At 38.6% G+C, this 21360-nt stretch overlaps 1 protein-coding gene across 29 annotated transcripts in view; it reads left to right on the top strand.

The window, feature by feature from the left end:
* RIMS2 (regulating synaptic membrane exocytosis 2) overlaps positions 1-17863 on the top strand; it is a 452662-nt gene extending 434799 nt beyond the window's left edge. For all 29 annotated transcript variants that reach the window (XM_066177495.1, XM_066177469.1, XM_066177464.1 and 26 more), the window contains 5 exons: positions 10861-11002; positions 12428-12540; positions 13282-13383; positions 14332-14471; positions 14927-17863. In XM_066177495.1, coding sequence (XP_066033592.1) covers positions 10861-11002; positions 12428-12540; positions 13282-13383; positions 14332-14471; positions 14927-15145 — 716 coding nt within the window. In that variant the 3' untranslated portion in view covers positions 15146-17863. The remainder of the gene's footprint in view (positions 1-10860; positions 11003-12427; positions 12541-13281; positions 13384-14331; positions 14472-14926) is intronic.
* The last annotated feature ends 3497 nt before the right edge of the window (positions 17864-21360 follow it).

Raw genomic sequence — 21360 nt, 5'->3', positions numbered from 1 at the left:
TACACTGGTCCAGAGGTGTATCTTTTGGTGTGAAAGAATATGAGTGCACTCAAGTTCAGAAGTAATTTAGTAGCAAGTAACTCAATACAACATATTAATAATTTTTGAAGCTCTTTTTGAACATGATTATTAAGAAGATCCCTTTACATGTTGTCTGATTAAAGAAGGAGACCTCTTAAGCCCTGGTATCCAAGCTGTGGTGTACTGAAGAAGTGGGCTGTGAAAAAAGCTGTTTTCAGTGGGCAGCCATAAATTTGAATCGTAGAATCATCAAGATTGGAAGGGACCTTCAAGAGCATGCAGTCCAGCTGTCCAGTCTACCACTGTAACCGCTAAACCATGTCATCCAGAGCCAGATCCAGACGCCTCTTGAACACCTCCAGGGTGACTCCACCATCTCCCTGGGCAACCTATTCCAATGCCTGACCATCCTAACAGTTAATTTTTTCTTTCTAGTATCTATCTGAATCTCCCCAGCTCAGTTTAAGGCCATTTTTGCTCATCCTCTCACTGCAGGCATGGCAGAAGAGACTCAACCTCACCTCACTGGCCTCCTGTCAGTTGCATGTAGAGAGTGATGAAGTCCCCCTCAGCCTCCCCCAGGCTAAACCAGCCCAGCTCCCTCAGCTATTTCTCATAAGATGTGTTTTCTAGAGCATTGTTGCCTTTCTCTGGACACCCTCCAGCACCTCAATGTCCTTGGAAGACCCAAAGTGAACGTGGTACTCGAAGTGTGGCCTCACCAATGCAGAATACAGGGGAATTTGTCTTGGCTAGGCCTGAACTTGCCGTGGTTGGCCAGGTTTGCAGTATAGGAAACTGCTATTTATAGTAGTATTTCTTACCTGGTAATCAGTTGAGGTGAATCCTTCAGATTTATGCACATTCATTATTTAGGAGTTTATTGTTCTTAGACACATCTAGTAAAATGTGTTAGAAAATAATTCTTTGCATCATTAGTTTCTTTCTGGCATGTCTGCATGTGTACACACAGGTCTAACATGGTGCCAGAGGAAATTATTTATGTTGTCAAAGTATCAAGGATTTTAAAGAGCTGTTTTTGCATTTTATTTTGTTAGAGTCATTGATGATAAAATGCATGGCCTGCATACTGAAGTGAGAATTGGTGTCAAATAACACTTGTAACAGACTTAAATTATATGGAAATTGTTGAAGAGGTGTGGGAAGAGAGTACAACTCAGTATCTGTAAGAATGCCCTTGAAGCATTCCAAGCCCTATATTTTTTCTGAAATCTTGGCTTTGTTGAAATTAAAGAAATTTTGTGATTGTCAAAAGATAAGAGAACTTCCAGTATAACTGCGTGTGAAAGCCTTTTAGATGTCTGTGTAGTCATAGTGCAAATTTTCATGCACATGATATATTTACAAGCAGTGTATGAGTGTACTAAACTTTCCTGTGAGCAACTGAGGGAATGAATTCTTAAGTACAAGAAGCTAACTGGAGAAGTAGAGTTATCCAACATGCAGAGAAGAGAGGCTCAGATCACATGATGTCATCACTAGAAAGCCTACCTCTGTTTTTATGAGTGGGACTGGTAACTTGGTGCTTCCTCAAATTACGCTGTGTATTGTTTACTGTAACAAATTTTTACTATGGTTTCCTTTTTATACTCTATTTAATTCACTTCTGATTTTCATTTACACTGAGGTGTTGTTATAAACAGTTAAATAGCGCGTTGCCAGGAGTGCAGCTGTGGAGCTGTTGGTCATGGCAAGGTCTGTATGCAGAAGTATGCTCACTGAAAGGGAGTATATTTCTTATTAATATCTTCTTTTGCTAAAGTTTTTGGGTGGTAGTGAGGCTATGACATTGAAGGGGAAAGCCAAATGCTTTGCAGGTGCTGAAGACAATTCATGAGATAATTTACGATAATTTAAGACTAATTAATTCAGAAAGAACTGGAAAGCATCTTGGTCTCCCAGTATGTTAGAAAAACAAAAGGCAATTTAAAAAAAAAGCCACAGAATGTTCTTCAGACAATCGTGCCAAAAATAGCAAAAATTAGTTGTGTTAGCTGAGGAGAAGTTACATTACAGTTTTGCATATTGATGTCTACCAGAAGAAGTATCTTAGTGTTGCTGCAGGAGTTCAGCAGGAATAAAAGCACATTATACTCTCCTGTCACCTGGCTGATAACTAGCTGGGAAAGTTGCTGGAGGGGTTTTTCAATCCCACATAGGTGTCAGCAGGAGTGCTGTCCCTTAGTGAAGACTCATGACTTATTTAAAGGTAAGCTGAGCTGCTCAGTTGAGTGCTTGTAATGGTTTCAGTGGCATTTCTCACTGATTAATCACTGCACATTGGTAGAGCTGGAATAAAACTCAGCAGTTCCTGGATTCTGTTCCTGTGGTTAGACCGCCAGATCACAGTGTCCCTTTGGAGGTCCCAGTAGACAATAACAAGCAGACAATAATTTGACCAGAAATAGAAAATGGGGGAAGTAGTAACAATAAATTCATTAGCACAGTAATTACTAAAGTGAAGAGGATTTTGCACATGAAGTAGTTATCCTTTAAAATTACCATCTTAAAAAGAATAAAGTAATATAGGAATATCAGGCTATGAAGAAAATGAGAATTAACTACATCATCTTGGGGGAGTTGGCCTACATTTTGGCCTTGGTGGTAAAGATGACCTTGTTTATGTGGAATGTTCATAGGCAGAGTCAAGGAAGGATATAAAAGAAGGGCCCTGTGACAGGTTATCCACTGTAAAAGATGAAACTTTAAAGATCTTGGCTTGATTGATGCTAACACACCTGAGATTGTCTGCTGCACATTGCATGCAATGATGTGGTCACTCATCTTGGAGCACTCTGAATATGCAATAATAATTGTTCTGTAAAAAATCTGCGTGACATTTAAGTTTATAGTTGATAATTTTTTCTGTTTGCTGTTAGCACAGAGTTCTGGGGCTGACTTGGGTCAGCCTTTTCATCATGGTGGTGGGTCTGTCCCATTTCTGCAGCTCCATGGGCTGAGCTCCAGGGTAGAGGCTGTGTAGCAGGTATTTCGAGCAAGTCACAAGTGTTTTTACCAGTTATACTCAGGTACTATATTAATGAAGTAGCTGTAGATGCCAAGATTGATAAGACCTTTTAAAAAAATAAGCATGCAAAAACTATACTGTTGTTGGCAGAGTTGTAACAAAAAAATCACATATATTCTGGAAAACTTAGGGAAGAGTAGAAGAAACTGCAGAAGGAATGACATTCAAAGCACAACATACTTCAACATGAGTTAGAAATGCCCAATAGATTTTTAAAGTCATATTTCTGTTACAGTTCTGTTTCTCTTCTGAGCTGCTGGTTACACTGCAGCATGTACCTGAATAGCTGACAGATAATTTGGATATGGCTGTAGCAGCAGCAGTGAAGCTACACTGTATGATAGGTTGCATCTCTGGTAGTACCTACATAAATGTGTGAAAAACCTGTCTCATATCTAAGTGCTGTAGTTGTTATTTTTCAATGTCAAGGTCAAGAGTGTAATCAGAGTAGCAACACACTGTGTTGTCATTGTTTCAGTTTGGAGAGGTTAAATGTTTAAAGCAGTAGTTTGATAATGGGTCATTACAGTGTGAAATTTGCTCAGTGTTTTGTGAACTGTGGTTATTTAAATAATGATATTTGCCTAGGATCGTTATTAATCTTAGACAAAGCAAAGGAGGAAGAGCTGTTTCTAATTTGTGTAATCTCAGTAGCCATCCAACTTCTTGGCACCATCTACCTCATTAAGCTTTAAAATAGAGGGTGTTGACTTGTTTCAACACATTTGCTACATCATTCAAAAATTCTGTCCAGATCTGTCTGATACTATATGCAATGCCCCTTGCTACAATAAAAATAATCAAGGTTGGGGTAGAGAATAGTGTTACTCCATTATTCCATATTTAGAAAGTCTCTCTCACTTCATATAATGCCAAAAAAAAGCAATTTTAGGCTCCTCAATATATGTACTCTTTACTGTTTAAGCATTTTTAATCTCCTCTTGACATTGCATGAAATAATGGTTGTTAATAAAAACATAAGAATGGTATACATCCAGAAAATGTACTTTGGATGATCATCCTTTGTCATTGGCAACATCAGAGACTGGATATGAAGAGTTCCTGTGATGATGATGGCCACCTACCTATTTATTCTTTATATAAATGGTATACAGAATTAGAATGCAATTCCACAAAGTTACTTGCTCTGTTTTTCAGGATTTTAATAGACTGGGGATGGAACTGATTTCCCACTGCTTTGCACTTTTTGTAGTTACATAGATTGTTGTACAGGATGTACAAAGTGGGTTTAAAATGCTACCACTCTGTTTTGATACATGCACAAAATATGCACAAATTATTATGGACCTATTACATTTGAATGATAGGGACATTTATCTGTGTGGAAATCATAACTGATCTAAATGAGGGCTCCTGAAGAACTGTTCATTCAGGTCACTTGTCACATGGGACATACAGCCGTGGGCTACAAAGCCATGTGCTTTTTGTTGTCATATCTCTGTGTTCAGGTTTACAGCAGGAAAAGAGGCTTTTGGCAGGTAAATCCTCTGGCCACACCTAGAAAACTGATGGCTTTAACAGTAACAGAGACCTCTGCAGTAGTGCTGGAAGGGCCTGAGTGGCTGTGTGTAGTTCAATTCCTGATCTGCATCTCGCTGTCGAGATCTGTAATCAGCATCTGTAAAACAAAGGATCCAACCAGACCTGTACAGCCTGTTTGTTTTTATATAGTCAGAGCCAGGTAACCAAAAGAGAAGTGGAAGCTACATCAGCACTAGCCCTTCTCTTCCTTAGAGCTGTGGTTAATTAGTTTTAATTCCCTGGGACAGCTGTCTCTTATCAGGGGTAAATTCTTTTTCAAGGGCATGGCCAAGCATCAGACTTCTGTGCTGTGATTCTGTATATACTTGGGGTTACCAGGAGTATTACTTAGCACTGAAAACAAACCTTAGGTTGTTCAAGATGGTTATGTGTCCTTTTTATACGTAGCATGTGATTCTGAATAATAATGCTGGGGATACTAAAGTTTTAGGAACACTAGGTACCTATTGTGTATGTAGGAAAACAGCTCTTTGTTTACAGTTCAGTTCTGTAAAAATATTTTTAAAACCTTTTTGAGAACAAAAACTGTTAAGTTGAAGATCCTAAAGTGATGGATGCCACACACAGACAAAAACAGTTTCTCTTTTCTGATGCCCTTAACAACTTGCTGAACGATCAGTTAAGACTGAAGAATGGACATCAGAACAGCTATGAAATTAAAGTGGCAGAATACAGCTTTAGACGCATTAAGATGTGGGAGAGAATATGGAGCAGGTTCTTGCTTTAAACTACAGCTTTGCTTGGAACCGCATGTGGTAAACTGACTTCACATCACATGGCCTCAACAAGGCATGGAGCTGACTGAACATATGACCAGCCTTGCCATGACAGGGCAGTAGAATGCAGACAAAGGATGCTGCAGTCTGGCCAGGAACAAATGAGATTCATGATGGCTGCCTCTTGGGTCCTATAGGAAATTCATCAAGAATAGAATGCCAAATCTTCTATCCCAGCCGTTGACCAGAAGTACAAGCAACAGTTTTGCAGTTCAATATTGTTGATTATTTAATTCAGCTCTCTCTTTTACATTTTCTTAGGTACTATCTTAATTAACTATGCTTCCATTATGGCCAGTGGAAGAAACAAAAAGAACAGGACAAGAGTGAAAAAGTGTTTTGTGACCAAAAATGAAGAACTAGTGAGGCCTCCCAAGAAATTCAAAAATGCATGGGGCAGACTGAGGCTGTCAGCCCAGACTCTCTCACACTTTCCAAACCTGGCTGCTCCCAAACTGAAGAGCTTTCTTGCTGAAGGCAGCTCTGCTTTGGGCATAACAGGGCAGGTTATTCCTGCCCCAGTCAAAATTTATCAATATTTTACATTCAGATACTCATGGAAGCAGGGAGATCTTCCCTTCTTCCTTACAAGTAGGAGAAAGCCCCCGGTTATAGTTTCCCCCTAGCTCTGAAATACTCTTTGGCTTTCAGAAATGCTGACAGCATGTGCTGTGAAAATGTCCATCAGAAGGACTGTAACACAAAATTCCATGAACTGATTTTTAGCACTGGCCTATGAGAATCAGTGAAATGAGCTCAAACTCAAGTAACAGTGGAATCTGGATTTCCCAAACCCTGCTTAAATTAATAGATCCTATTAATGTGGGGTCTGTGGATAACACAGAGAAAGAAATAACCTGGCTGTGCTTCCTACTGCTTCAACAAGAGCTAAATGCTTTGTTCAATGCAGACAAAACTTGGGCTGCTCCAGAAACAGCTGCATGGCTGCAAGGGAATTTGAGTCTTATCCTGTCCCCCTTTTCTTCTGTAGGTTCAAATTTTCTTAGACTGTCTTTTATCAAGCCAGTTGTTAACATATCCAGAGCAGGTAACTAGGTATGTAAAGAATTCTAGTCTTAAAAAATGGGCACTTAAAGCCAGCTTATTCTCTTTGCGGATCTAACTGCTGAGATGACAATGCTGAAGCCATTTTTATGCTTTTCTGGTGAGCCGGGGAGAGCAGAGAAGAGCCACCTCAAGCACTTAAGTGTGTTTCTGAAGCCACAGCTGCCCTGTACTCCATGCAAGTCCTACCAAGAGATCACATACCAGCTGGGGACTGGCATGGCCAGCCTGCCTGTGCCTGTGCCATGTCTTCTCTTGGCTCTGTGCCTGCTGGGGAGCAGTTGTAGGAAGCTCCTGCTGAGAGCAAGCTGAGAGCTCTTGCTCTCGCCACCAGCAGCAGATTTCATCTGGCTAGATCCCAGATGATGGAAGGTAATCTGTTGCATTCACTGCAGTTTTTCACTTCTCATCTGCTATTTTAGATTGTTTCAGTAGTTTTGCATCCCTAATTTGTAAGTGATTTGTACTCCAAGTTGTGAGAACAAATAATTCCGTGCATAACTTAGAAAATGTGGCCTGTGGAGTCTATTTGCAGTAACCATATTAGTTAAATTACCAGTGTGATTAACTGTAAGAATGAATGTGCTTTCATAAATACCAATGCAATTATTTCTGGTAATTTATTCCACTCCTTACAATATGGCTGCAAGAATCTGAACTAGTGTTTCTCAGATAACATATTCCATATTTTGTGGTGAGGACTTGAGAGAAATTTCCTTTTGCTAGGGCAATTAGCTTATACTAATTTGGAGAGCATTTTCAATGTTCCTTATTAGAGTTTAGGAAATGGTGAGTAAAATGATTTTGATTGTAGGTACTCAGCAATGTAACAACAAAGTACACTTCTAAGCTCTCATTTCCATATATTTTCATTTGGTAAGATTAAAACAGCATGCATAACATGAGTGTATAAGTATATATACTTTAGGATTATAAAACCGACCCCCACTTTTACAGTGACACCAGTTAGATGTTTATTTCTGAGTGGTGCATTCCCAAGTTGCTAATCTAGCTCAAAGTTAGTATTGCCTTAGTTGGGTTCATTCCATGGTATGCTTGTCTTAACAAACATCTTTCCTGAAATCATCTGTCTTGAAAGGAAAAGAACAACTTTGAATCATATTTTTTGTTTGTTCCTTCCGATTTGGGTCCAGTATGGAATGCAGCCACACAAGTAGTCAAATTAACACAAGAGAGGAGCTTTCAATTTTTAGGTGGGAATGAGGGAAAACAGTTTGGTTTTAGTAGAATGATAGGATCTTCAACCAGATGCTCTAACAGCTACAGCTTGGAAGTATGGCACCAAAGGCTATTTCTTTGAGCTGAGTAGCTACTTTGTGGTTTCATTGCTGCTTGAAACCTTTTAAATTTTTTAATGCTGAATTTATGAAACGTAAGTTATGGATGGCACAAATACTGTCTTTGCTTTTAAATTGTTTGAGAAATTGTAGGATTATTTCTGATTTATTAACATTTTTCCAGGGACAAATATATTGCTAGTATTGGGGGCAATCAAGTGGGGATATTTCTTGTGTATTATTGTATATTAGTTTAGCCAAGTTTCATCTGAAAGAATATTCATGTCAAAAGCAGTGGCTCAGGAGTCACACCACCCAGATCTGGGTTTTCTGTTAATTCTGTTCCAAGTTGCCATTTTGCTGTTGTAATCTTCCATTCTTAATTCAAGAAGCATCAACATCATGATTAGGGGGTTTATTGATGAAAAGTTAGATCTTTCTCTTTGGAGACTAGTCAAGAGCGCTGCATGTTTCTGTTGAAAATTGGGAAATAGTTATTCACATAACCTCCTTTCAGCCCTCCTTAAATTCCATGTTAAGGTCAAAATAATTATTGTCGTACTTATTCAAAAGCTGGATACACTACACATGCCTAACTTCCATTCTGTATCAAAGTTACATCTTTGTGTGCCTGTTGTCATGTGAACCAGACCACTTATTTCAGTTAAAATTAATATGGGAAAGTAAAACTGCTTTAAATTAAGGTTTAGAGGGATGCTATGAACACATGTGGCTCTATGAAGACTTGAATGGCAGTTGCACAAGTTCTGCCTTGATTTTTCAGTAAATTGATGTGCAATGGATGTGTTCATTTTTTTATTCTGTTCTACAATGAAGGCATACAGGCTTATAATTCTAGTTCAGAATAAAAAGTCTGCCTTAAAAATTAATAAAAGTTACTTTATACTTCTTGACATATTACGTAATCAAACATATATTTCTCCCAAACTCACAAATCTTTGAAAGATGTATGAAGATACTGAAGAATCATGCAAGATGGAGATGTTCTTCTAAATTTGCATTAGGGACTTCATGTTTACAATAATGAATTGAGAATGACTATCATTCAATGAGTCTGAATGAAAATGAATTGTTACTCGTCAAAAGAGTTCGTAGAAGCGAATAGTAATATCCTGTGGGGCTTCAGAGTTTTATGCCTTTCACATGTAATCTTGATGCAGTGTACCTTTTCTACAAAACTACGGCACGATATTTCCCTGGCAGTTTGTGGGACTATTTCTTTGAAAGAGTGCTTGTGGTTTAGAACAACTCTGTACCACTGTCAGAAGTCAGCTGCCAGCTTGCATTAGTTGAGTATAAATAATAAACCAACAGGCACTTGGAACAGTGCAACCCAAAAGAAATTAAATTTCTGACCTTCATTTTTCATATGTTGTAGTAGCCTCATACCTTTTTTATTTGCATTTCTGACATGAGGTATTGATGGGCATTTTTGGAAATAAGTTTGATGCAATAAAATTTATTTTTTCATTCTACTGGGTACTGAATTAATTGCTACTATTTGTATGTACTGATTAAACGTGATGGTCTTAAGGAATATGTAGAAGGCTTGTAATAAGCAACATGATTTGAACCACTCATGATACTGCTGTCGAAATGTCTCACTGCTGCAAAATATTGTGAAATTATTAATCTTTCTTGACAAGAAGCCATTGGTTTTTAAAGTATTTTTGGTGTTTAGTTCCCACTTCACTACATTTCCCATGTTCTTTATCTGACCTAATATTCCTCCTGACTGAGGGGCTTGGGAGACTTCAACCCACGCTGCAGCCTGTAGGACAGTGACTGTGAGTGCACACATTGGAATTGAGGTCTCTCTCCCATTCCCTGTCTGAGGCTGCAGATCCTCTTACTCTAAGCCAGTCCTTGTGCTCACACATTCCCCCTGGGGTGTGATAGTCCTCATCCCAGGACAGTCTCCTTCTTTTGCTCATTTCCTTTTTCAAATCCCTAAAGCTTCACCAGCCTCACAGGTCCAGAAGTTCTTCTGACCTCTAGTACATGATGAGGCAGAGAAGGTGAAAAGGGTACCAGATTCTACAAACAACTGCAGAAGGAAGTTGAGTTCGTCAATATCCTAGGATATTGGATATTACTCTACCCTCATTGTATCAGTATTTAAGAATTGTTATTATTTGTTGTAGTATATTTAAAGTTCGTCTTGTTTTATAGGATCAGTATATCGCACATCACTGTGCTGCGCTCAGAGGTGTATAGAACATATTAAAAGAAATCAGTATGCAGAATTCTTTTTCCCCATTGCAGGGAACAGCATTTAAAATCAGAAATGACATGGAGTGCTGGTTATTCATGAAAGAAAAACTGAGGGTTCATTTCTACTCATTTCATCCTGTTGAGGTCTTGATCAAGGTTCCTACGCGAAAATCCTATTAGATTGTTTGAGTACTTTTTCCCTTGTCTGATACCCAGATACCTGTCACATTGCTGTTTTCACAAGTAAAATCAAACTATGTGAATAGATAGAAAAATTGTTATTCTTGGAGGTGATAATAAAGTTTCATATTATGTATAAAAATCAATACTGTATATTTTATATACAAATTTATCAGCTAGTGAATAGAGAAGAAAACATGGGAAGGGTTCTTGATTTGTAGTTTACTATCCTCACCAATGAGTATCTGTAATGTGATTTAGGAGATAATGACTAAATATTTTTAAAACAATAATTCATCTGAATTAATACATTTCTCTGCAGGTTTTGACATCATGGTAGCATTTTAATTGAATTCCTAAGAGGGACTTAATCATCCAGGGAAAATATATTTTAAACACTCTAGACTATGGATTGTGTAAATCTGGTTACCTCCGTGAGCAGACTTGTGTTGTCTGACCTTGGAAAGTAGGCAGTGACAGAACGAAGATCCTATGAAAGAGATTTATGATGCTGTTCGCCTGTTATTAAAAAATTGATAATTTTTAATGGAAGTTTTGTTACAGGTCATTAATTTGTGGCTCTGAGTGTTTGTGCCACGTGTAGCAGAGGTGTGCACAGTTGCCCAGCTGCGACAGCACAGTGGCATGGGGGCTTCTCTTTTGTCTTCAACAGAAGCAGGGGGCAAGAAGCTGCGGAGCACTGTCCAGAGGAGCACGGAAACAGGGCTGGCCGTGGAGATGAGGAACTGGATGACTCGCCAGGCGAGTCGGGAGTCAACGGATGGGAGCATGAACAGCTACAGCTCTGAGGGAAAGTAAGCAGCATTTACGGCCCCGGTTTCTTGATGTTTCTCCATGAAACTGGGGGACGTTTCTCCGTGAAACTGTGTGTTAGAGAGAAGCACAGTGAATGCTGTGGGTCCTGCTCAGTCAGGACCTTCCCTTCACTTAGGAAGACTAAGCCTGTCTTCCCCTGTGAATGAAGAAGTCTCCCACTGTTGGAGCAGGAAGGAGAAGGATCATTTCTGCTGTGCCATGAGAAGCGCACATGGTGGGTCAGATCATCATCGTGAAATGTATCAGGAAGGGAAGCAGGTGCAGTACACTAGGTAAAACACAGATATGGACAAGTTCTCTTCCAAAAACTCCTGGCATACATTATTGCTATGCAGAGTATTTCTAGAGCATTTCCAGGTGTCATTCACTGGGCTCAAAAGCTTTTCAAAGATTCTGCTGCTTTTAACCTGAAGAAGTTATCTGCACAGAAGTGTAAGTCTGTCATGTGTTATAGTTATCATAAAAGCCCAAGTTAAAAACTTCTGAGTGGTGTATCTGAGATATTGCCCAGAAAAGTCTTAGTGTAGGTTGATCTATTAGTGGTGGTCCCAGCACTGGACAATACATTTGTGCTGCACAATATATCTTATGTGTCCAAGTTGATGCACTAAATGCATTTGAGATGGACATTTCTTAATGATTAGTCATTACAAATTTCATTAGTTCTTGTTGCTCTGTAATGGGTCACAGATAATTGATGGCAAGCATTTTCATTTAAAGTTACTTTGGTCATTTGCCACAAAGGATTTCAATTCTCTTATTGAATAGATGTCATTCTCAAAGACATTTTAAACAAAATATTTCAAAGAAATGGTGATTTTGAAAATAGCAACCAATATTTGGTCTAATGTCATCATTTTACTGTGTACATTTGATATTTAGGCATTGAATTCACAGTAACTGAGAAGTGTGAGCAATTTAACCTTCATGTAACTAAGTCAGTGGTAAGGGTATGTGTTGGTACCTTAATTAACTGATCTCATATGAATACTTTGATAATTAACAATGGCCAGTACTGCATTGGAAAAGGACAACGTTGATGGAAGAATACAAATTTGGAAATTATTGAGGAGTAGTGCTTTCTTTACCGGTTTGTTTATTTGCTGGAGGCTAAATTGCTGCTTGTTGAACACTGGGATTTTGAAAATTACAGTAATTGTTTTGTGAGTTCCTTACAGTACTACCAAACCCACAAACATTAAGTGCAAAATATCTAGAAAACAAAAACAAAAACAAAAACAAACAAACAAAAAAAAAAAACCCAAGCCAAAAAACCCCAAATATCATCCAAACAAATAAAACCCACAAACAAACAAGGGCAAATTTAGGTGTATTTTTTGTTGGTTTCTTTTTCAATATATTTTATTTTATTTCTGTTTCTAAAATACCAATTTTATTTCTAGTTTGATTTTCCCTGGTGTGAGATTGGCTGCAGACAGCCAGTTCAGTGATTTTCTGGATGGACTTGGTCCTGCCCAGCTTGTAGGACGACAGACTTTGGCAACGCCATCAATGGGTAAGTGTTTATGTCTTCTACATATGATATATTTTATTTGGTCAGGTAATTAGAACATAAAATTAATGTTGATTCCCTTTAAATATGGATTTCTCTTGTGGTTTTTAAAAACTCAGTTAAGACCCAAGCTGTAACCTCAGCCAAAGTTGAATGTAATCATGGATGGTTATGAAGACTCGCAAAAGTAGAGAGTTGCTTTGAAAAATTCAGCCTTTTACCTCTTCTTCAGATTTCCATCTTTAAAATGGGGCTAATGAGACCAAACTTTTCTCTGAATCACTTGGATAATATTGTATAAAAATTGGTAGTTTAGGTGCAAAATATTTGTTATTACTATGTTTACAGGCTTTTATATTCACAAATTTTATTTTCTTACCTTGTCTTACACTAGAGGCATGGTGAGGCGATTTCAAGCAGTTTTACAGAGCTGCTTTATGTTAATTCCCTTGCTGCCTTTTTTTTATATGAAACTCTTAAGAAATAGAAATTAACTTGAACTAATAGAGTCATGGAAGATGGAAGACAAGGTGTTATTGCAGAGGTTTTAAATTGTTTACTAGCATAAACAGCAGTGAAGAGGGTAAATATTAAATTATCTAGTAGTGTTAAAATCCAAATCATACTTATTGATGGAAAACAGATGATAAAAGTTACCACATATTCACCCTAGAAATTTTGTCGGCATTTCATATATTAAAGTAGTTCTGAATTACAATGCTGGGATTTCATTATGTTATCTAGGAGATATTCAGGTGGGAATGATGGACAAGAAAGGACAACTGGAAGTAGAAATAATCCGAGCCCGTGGCCTTGTTGTAAAACCAGGTTCAAAGACACTGCCAGGTAAGGAAGAAAAATCTTAGTAATAATCTTACCACGGGGCCAGCTGTTAGACTTCATCCTGATGGGTCCCTTCCAACTCCGTATATTCTATGATTCTAAGAATAGCATTCTTAAAAAGTCTGTGGCTTTTCCCTTCAGCTTTGTCAACTCTTAAAAAATTCAAATCTCAGTAGATTACTGTGTTGTACACTGAAATGCATACCGTATTGAAATGATACACCAAAAATCAGCCCTACTTCAGTAGGAAATTAAAAATCAGGCTGCCGGAACACCCAAAAGTATTTTTGGTAATAGCAAAGGCATCCTTAGTTGTGGGGTAGAAAGAAAGGTATATATCGAAGATTTTATGTAGGAGTCTTAGAAATGAATCAAGAGATGTGAAACAGGTATCTACTTGAAAAGTAGAACAATATTTGATACTTACTCCTTATTTTATAATCTGATGTCCTGTAACACTATGCGTAAAGGACAATATAATGATATTTTTAGCAAGCTCTTCTGCCAAAATAGAAATTGTGTCAGAGTCTTTTCTTCACTGATTTTCACCTTGTAGATACTTTTAAATTGTTAACAATTTGGAGCATTGGTCCAAATCTCACCAAAGTCATTGCAAGTCATGCATTTACTTAAGAGGCCTATTTTGCATATTGTACCGTATAGGGATGCTATATATAGGAATACCTGATTTTTTCAGATCAGAATCTGAATTGTTTCATGGTAAAAGAGACATACAAAAAGAAGTCAAGAAAAAATACACCCAAGGAGAAGAGTAAAGAAAATGCATGGATGCTTTGTATGGGAATAATTGTTAATATTGCGTGTGAGATTTGTTCTTATAAGTTATATATGCTTTAAAAGCAGATTTTTATATGGTGGTAGAAAGTGTGTATGTTATACAAAAGCACCGGGATTTCTTTACCTACTGTTCTTTATTTTCATTCTTCTAAGCACCATATGTAAAGGTGTATCTATTAGAAAATGGAGTCTGCATAGCCAAAAAGAAAACAAAGGTAGCAAGAAAAACCCTGGAACCACTTTATCAGCAACTTCTATCATTTGAAGAAAGTCCCCAAGGGAAAGTCTTACAGGTAATTTGCATAAATATTTCTCGGAACCTGAAAATGTCACCTGTACAGTTTCAACTGAATGAGTTTCAAACTTGTTTCAGGCTTTCTTTGGCAATAAATTCTCATATTTGATATACTTGCTAAGCAGATAAACACAACAGTAATAGCTATTTATGCAAGTGGAAACTGAGTATGCAAGTAGAAGTGAGCAAAAGTGAGTTATAGATTATTTGTTTCTGCTATATGTATGGGCACCTCTCACTGGGTTTTCTCTGGTATCGCGGATAACTGCTGTTTGTGCTCAGATAATTTCTGTCACTGCATCATGATTCGTGTGCAGAGAACTAAGCTATGTCAGCAGTCAGATATTTCACTCCTTACTGTAATTAAATAAGCAGTTGCTTGACAAATCAGATGAAAGCTTTTGACATTTTTGCTGAAATGTTTCTATTTTCTTGTGTTTCTTTTCCTAACAGATAATTGTTTGGGGAGACTATGGACGTATGGATCACAAATCCTTTATGGGAGTGGCACAGATACTTTTAGATGAACTGGACCTGTCCAACATGGTGATTGGGTGGTTCAAACTTTTCCCTCCTTCTTCCCTAGTAGACCCAACCTTAGCTCCTCTCACTAGAAGAGCTTCCCAATCATCTCTTGAAAGTTCAACAGGACCTTCGTATGCTCGCTCATAGCGGCTGTGAAACTGTCGTCATAGCAACCAGCGTTACAAAAAAATAAAATTACAGGTCGCAAACCCTGGTAACACTGCATGCTTAATGTTGTGTCTTCTGAGCCTGTTTCTAGGGCTGCAACGCGATCCTGTGTTCTCAAGGAAGTTGCACACATTGTGCCCTATGGAAGGCCCTCAGGTGATGGACTGAAATCATGAAGAACTGATAGGTTTGGAGTTCAGGGACTCAGTTTTGGTCCAATCTGAAGCCATGGACTAAACTAAAGAAATCAATCTGTTTCATGCAACAAAAGTCCTTTTCAATGGCATATCTGTTTTGTTGCTCCCGTTTCTTTATTTATCTGCCCTCCCCTCCTAAAATTTGGTTATGCCACAGAAATGGAGTTACCCTCCCATGAAGCCATGTTACATGTCAGCGGATTAGCAGACACTGGAAGAAAAGAAGAATCTAAGGATGCTGGAAAAGTCAACTGACGCTTGCAGAAGTTGCTTGAGATCTGAAAATTCTTCATATTGAAAGGGTTCGAGACTTAAAGTGGTGGGCTTCATACCTCCAGCTGTTCACATGGTGAAACCCCAGACATGATGGACTCTGAAAAATAAAGTTCTGTGGATATACTGTACTGTATGAAATTAAGAAACTTTTTTGCATGGACACAGATTTAGCTGAACACTTAAATTATTTTCTTGGGGCTGCAACTTGCAAAAAAAAAAAATCAGCCATTTTCAACAGTTTATATTATTTTTAAAAATAAATTTCACTAGTGCATGGTTTTAAAGGGAAGAGAATGCAACAGGGTGATACAAAGACACACCACGTTTATCATTCTTTAAAGCAGTCATGGTCTGTGTTTTTGCAGACTTATATTAAAAATAAAGAATAATTTCTAGCAAATATTTAAAATTCTGTTTATGTGACAAGAAATAAGTGTAATATATTAAATTTATTTAAATGTAAAAGGTACAAGCCTTGTAAAGTTCAACATAATGTGCAAATTGTACACTTCTTTTACTTCCTTCTTTCTCTATCTCTCCTCCCAATCTCTCCTCTTCCTTTTGCTCTTTTTTCCCTCTACCTCCCACAATGATCAGCATATTCTAAAATGGCTACCTTTTGACTTATTACTGTCTTATGCCCCATATTTGGTTCAGGGTTGCAGATTATTCTGCATTTCTGAATTATTTGAGTAAAATATTGTTTCAGAGCTTACTTTTTTTCAAGCATGTTGAAAAGGATTTTGCAACATGGCTTGGGAGTACATTAATGTAATTCAGCATGTATTTGATAAAGAAAATATTTGAACTTTTGCAATTTATTGTACAGTGCATGGTAACTTATTTTCATTTTTTCTCACCTTCAAATTGAATTCTACAGCAAAATACTGGAATCATGTGGCCATTGTGAGATGTCTTCAATAAATTTGTTTTCAGCACCAGCATCTTTCATTCAAAGACTGAACTATTATTTCTTGAAGGTTTTTGGAAAGAGGAAAAATTAAGTACCTGATTGATTTTTAGGAAACAAATTTAAGCACTTTTATTTGCACTAAACCAAATTGATTGCTACATTTTTTGAAATAACAAAAGCAACAAAGGTTACAAATCCATACAGTTCTTCTGCTGTAAAGTTCAATTTTCATAAACTACATTTGCATTGCAAAAGACATAATTAGGTAATATCAGTCTGGAAAGTATCAGTCTTTGGTTGGTAAAATAGCCTTAAAGAAAGCCTTTCAGTACCACTCTGTCAGCTATTTGACACCATTACCAGAACCTCACTGCAGTTAATGGATCTTCAAAACCCTGGGTTTTGTTGCAGACAGTAACTACCGTTGGGTGGTGCTGCGCGTTCAAGCTTCTCATTAAGTTATGTTATTTAAAGGGAATGTAACCGACTAATGTTTAATAACAAAATATCCTTATTTCTTTTTTTTTTTTTTCCCCTGGGTCTTTGTATGCCTTTAATACCTACATAAGGTTTAATATTGAAATCTTGCAATAATTTTGGAAGTACATTACATTTACCTTTATGGCCACACAGAATTATTCTGATTTTATTTGAATATCTGTTGAAGTTTCCCATTAACAAATTGTACATGCCTCTTAAGAGGGAAAAAGTAATAACAGTATCACTTACAATGCCTTTTACTTTGTGCAATATCATAGAAAATGAGATTGTGTCTTGTCTGCAGAGTTTATATAATGGATTATTGTTAAGTTAATAGACAGACTGGTAAAATTATATTTATTGAAATAATTTAGACACCTGTCTACCAGCAGCAAATAAATACTAACATGCAGTCTACGATATCCCCTAGGATATTAAACAAAAATACATAACCATTTTCCTGACACTGTGAGATGTGCTCACACATTCTTGTATGCATAGTCCTCTATAAATTATTTTAAAATCAAGGACATGACGCATGGAAAGTTTGTACATAATTGTCATTATGCAGTATTTATTTTAAAAAAAAATTAATGTATTTTTTTTAATTTTCACACGTCTGCAATTCTACTTATGGTTTAGTCATGTAAATAGTACTATTCCAGTGATCACTGCTGTCTTGTAAATAGTACGTTTTAAAAAGTTAAAAGGAATTACAGTTGGGGAAAAAAAAAAGGCAGATTAGGCCTGTAATGAACACCAACTAATGTAAATCAAACTCATTCTGGTGATGGTATTTAACACTTTAAATAAAACATTTTCTTTACAGAATTTGTGTGCAGAATTTTGTTGCTTTTCTCTAAGGTGGTCAGCAGCATCCTTCCACACGCTTCAGTGGAGCTGGTGGCAAGCAGTTCACACCGCTGGAGAAAAAGCGTGCTTTCCTTCTCCCAGCAGGGCTGCAGGTGGAATGCCAGGTTCAAGATGCCACGTTCACTGCCAGGCTTGGGGAGTGCTGAGAGGCCAGGTGAGCCCATCACCCAGCCAGGCTGTGGGCTCTGCACTCCAGCCACCCCTAGGCTCCCACAGGCCAACAGTACATGGCTCCCAGCATGGAGCTGGCCCCAAGCTGCCAGTTCTGGCTGCCAGGACGAGCTCCAGCTCCAGTATAACCAGCACACTAAATGTGCTGAGACCGTGAGGCTGCTGGGGAGTGGCTGCACCATCCAGTTAGACTTCCACCCTAACTCTAGATACCACCTAATATAAGCTGCTTTTTTTTTTTTTTTTTTGTGAGCAGGGTACAAATGAGGACAGAATGCCCACATGACAGTGGTGGCTGCAAGGGCTCACGCAGCCTCTGCAAAAGGGAACAGTGCAAAAGGGAACAGCAACGAGAGGGGTGGGTGGAGATGGCAAGGTAGAGAATTTATCTCTACCTGACCCCTCAGAGGCAGCATCAGCACAGGCAATGGTGACTGGGCAAAACTTAAGCACTTACAACTTGGAAATTTACTGAAGAGTGAGAGGCTGGCTGGCAGTTTGCACAGCAAAATGTGTGTATTTGTTTCCAGATATGAGGTGAAAGAAAAGCACTGCAGTACTGTCATAAGACAAAAACTCCAAGAAAGGAAGCAAATGTGTTTTGGGCCGAGCAGTTGTGGGAACTGTGAAGAAAGGAACTCCCTTTGTTGCACTGCATCTGCAACTGGGTTGCTGGAGGAATAGACCGAGATTTCTGATGTGTTAAATCGCTAATACCCCAGCAGGTCCCTCTTCTGCTGATGCTGACATTGCTGTTGCAGGGTGTCAGGCTAGGCAAATCTCTGGGTGGGAACTGGACTATGAGGCAGGTGAGGCTGCTCCATGCCCCGGAGCACATCACCTCCAGCCCTGTGGTGGGCAGCAAAACACCTCCTCCCACAGCTGAACATGAGACTTTGTCTGTCTTTGGCACCTGTTAGAAATACACACAATTACACTCAGTGAATCCTTGAAAAGGCCCTTTGTACAGGCCAAGAAAACAACAACATATACCCTTCTAAAGGGTCCTGTTCTCTGAAACAGTTTCTCAAGATTGCTTGCTGTTTCCCCTCTCCGGTTTCTTCTTGTCTATGTCCACTTAATTTCAAACTAAACAAAACTAGATAATTTTAACAGTGCCACTTTACTCATGACTACTAAACATTGGCTCAGATGGCTGATTCATCTGGCTCAGCTGGGAGGAGTTTGTGCCAATAGAAAGTGCAATAAAACACCATGGTGCCCTAACTGTGGGGCTTTTCTGCTTCCATGACTTTACTTCAGATTTACAAGGCTTCAGTAGCATGATGTTTGCCACATTGAGGGTGAGCATGGGGCCAGCACAATCCTAACCAGCACACCATTGCATTCTCAGGGTTTCCCACTACTATCAGGTATCTGTTCACAACTGTAAAATAATTAAAATGTAATAGCTTATATATAGAGGTTTAATATGGCATAAAAGGTAACAAAGCCATAGTTTTCATAGCTTCCTCACAAAGTTAGATAATGCTGTGTGGGAGTCTAGAACAGTTTGTACTTCTTGCCTTGGTTTGTATCTGTGCAATTCTCACCTCTCTGATACCCAAGCAGCAAAGAGCAGACACCACAGCTGTAGATGTCATGATCAGCTGCCAATTGTGACTATCCTCTCTGTCCCTTCCCTGGTAAATATTTACAGCAATGCTTCACCAGGAGCAAGCATCAATGCAAGAAAGAAGATGCACATGTGCTCAGCAAAGAATGGTTCACCTTCAAAGGACAGGTTTATGGAACCTAGCTTAGTTGGCAAGAAAAAATAAATACAGATATCTGTTACTAATACCAAAGATAAATTAACTTCTGAAATTATTTGCTTAATACCTGTCTATTTTTGATGTCTTGTTTAGGATGGGATGAGTCACGCTGGGGACATCAGATTCTCTCCTTTTCTCTCCATCGACCACAGAGGCAGGAAGTAATGACTGGCTTGTGTTGAATTTCTACCTTCACAGCAGCTGTGCTTAGGAGAAGCAGATCCAGGCATAGCAGCCAGAAATAAGAATGAGGATTCCATAGTCCTTCAGTAGCTTCAGTATTTGAACTGCCTGTATAATTATCATGACTGAGGGTAGCAGGTAGCCAATAACTGATGAAGGAGGAAATGGGTGGGTATTAATTTCCCAGATCTGACACACTGTCATGTCAGGTCACTCCTCAGCCCAGCCCCAGGGAGAAAGAGAAGCAGCCACACTAATTAAACCACAGGGCACTGATGCCCTAAAATATGACATGAAGTTGCACGGAAAGGAAACAGCATCCTAGATCTGCAGAGAGTGCAGGGCATGGTACTAAGGAAAAGTTTGTCATAAGTGCTTGTTGTTTGTGACTATTTCTGTAACCAAGAACAGTTTATTAAGTGCTATCTAGAATGACCACATGATGGAAGTGATGTTGACATGAAGATGGAATGGGTGAGTGGCACTGGATGCCATTAATTTAATAGACATGTAGAGGTTTAGGATACCTTAATGAGGTGGGAGCAGGCCTGGCTCTGGTAGTGTTTCAAGCCCAAGACTCACAAGCAGTAGCTGAAGTCACTTAGCTTGTTCAGCTTGGAGAAGGATAAGGAGTGATTCCCCCACAGTCTAAAGCTTCCTCCCAGAGACCAGTGATTTCAGAGCCGTTGATTTCCTCTTTGGGGAACAGTGATAGGACACAGGGCAATGGAATGGAGCTGCATTGGTCAAAGTTCAGACTGAATATTAGAGAAAGGCTTTTCAACCACAGGGTGGTTGCTCACTGGAACAGGCTCTCCAGGGAAGAAGTCATGAGTTCAAGGAGTGTCTGGATGATGCTCTTAGTCATCTGGTTTAGGTAGTCCTGTGAGAAGCAGGGAGTTGGACTTAATGCTCCTTATGGATCTCTTGCAACTTGAGATACTCCATGATTTCTTTGGACAGCTGTTAGGGTAATGTAAGAGTTGTTAGTCAAAGTCTTTCTGTCTAGCTGCAGTTTTGGTAAAGGAATAGGTATAAATGATCATTTATATTGAGGTGACACCATTCACCTTAAATGAAAACAAACGGAAACACCAACACTTGCTAGGCCAAAACTCAACCAGTAGGTCCTGCTATGTTTATAGTGCAACTGAGTCACGAAGAAAAGGGCAAGCACTACCCTTGTCAGTGCACATTAGCCTAGTTTGAATGCCAGTGGCAGTCAAAATTATTATTCCCTTGATGAGAATTAAAGGAGATTTAGGTAATACTGAGGGATTAAATATTAATGTGAAATTATCAAAGTAGCAGATATTTTATGAATAT

The sequence above is a fragment of the Chamaea fasciata genome, unplaced genomic scaffold (assembly GCF_029207755.1).
Source record: "Chamaea fasciata isolate MVZ Bird 193981 ecotype frontalis unplaced genomic scaffold, bChaFas1.0.hap1 SCAF_1, whole genome shotgun sequence".
NCBI lineage: Eukaryota > Metazoa > Chordata > Aves > Passeriformes > Sylviidae > Chamaea > Chamaea fasciata.
The sequence above is the reverse complement of the archived record's forward strand: the minus strand, read 5'-3'. Positions and strand labels throughout refer to the sequence as shown.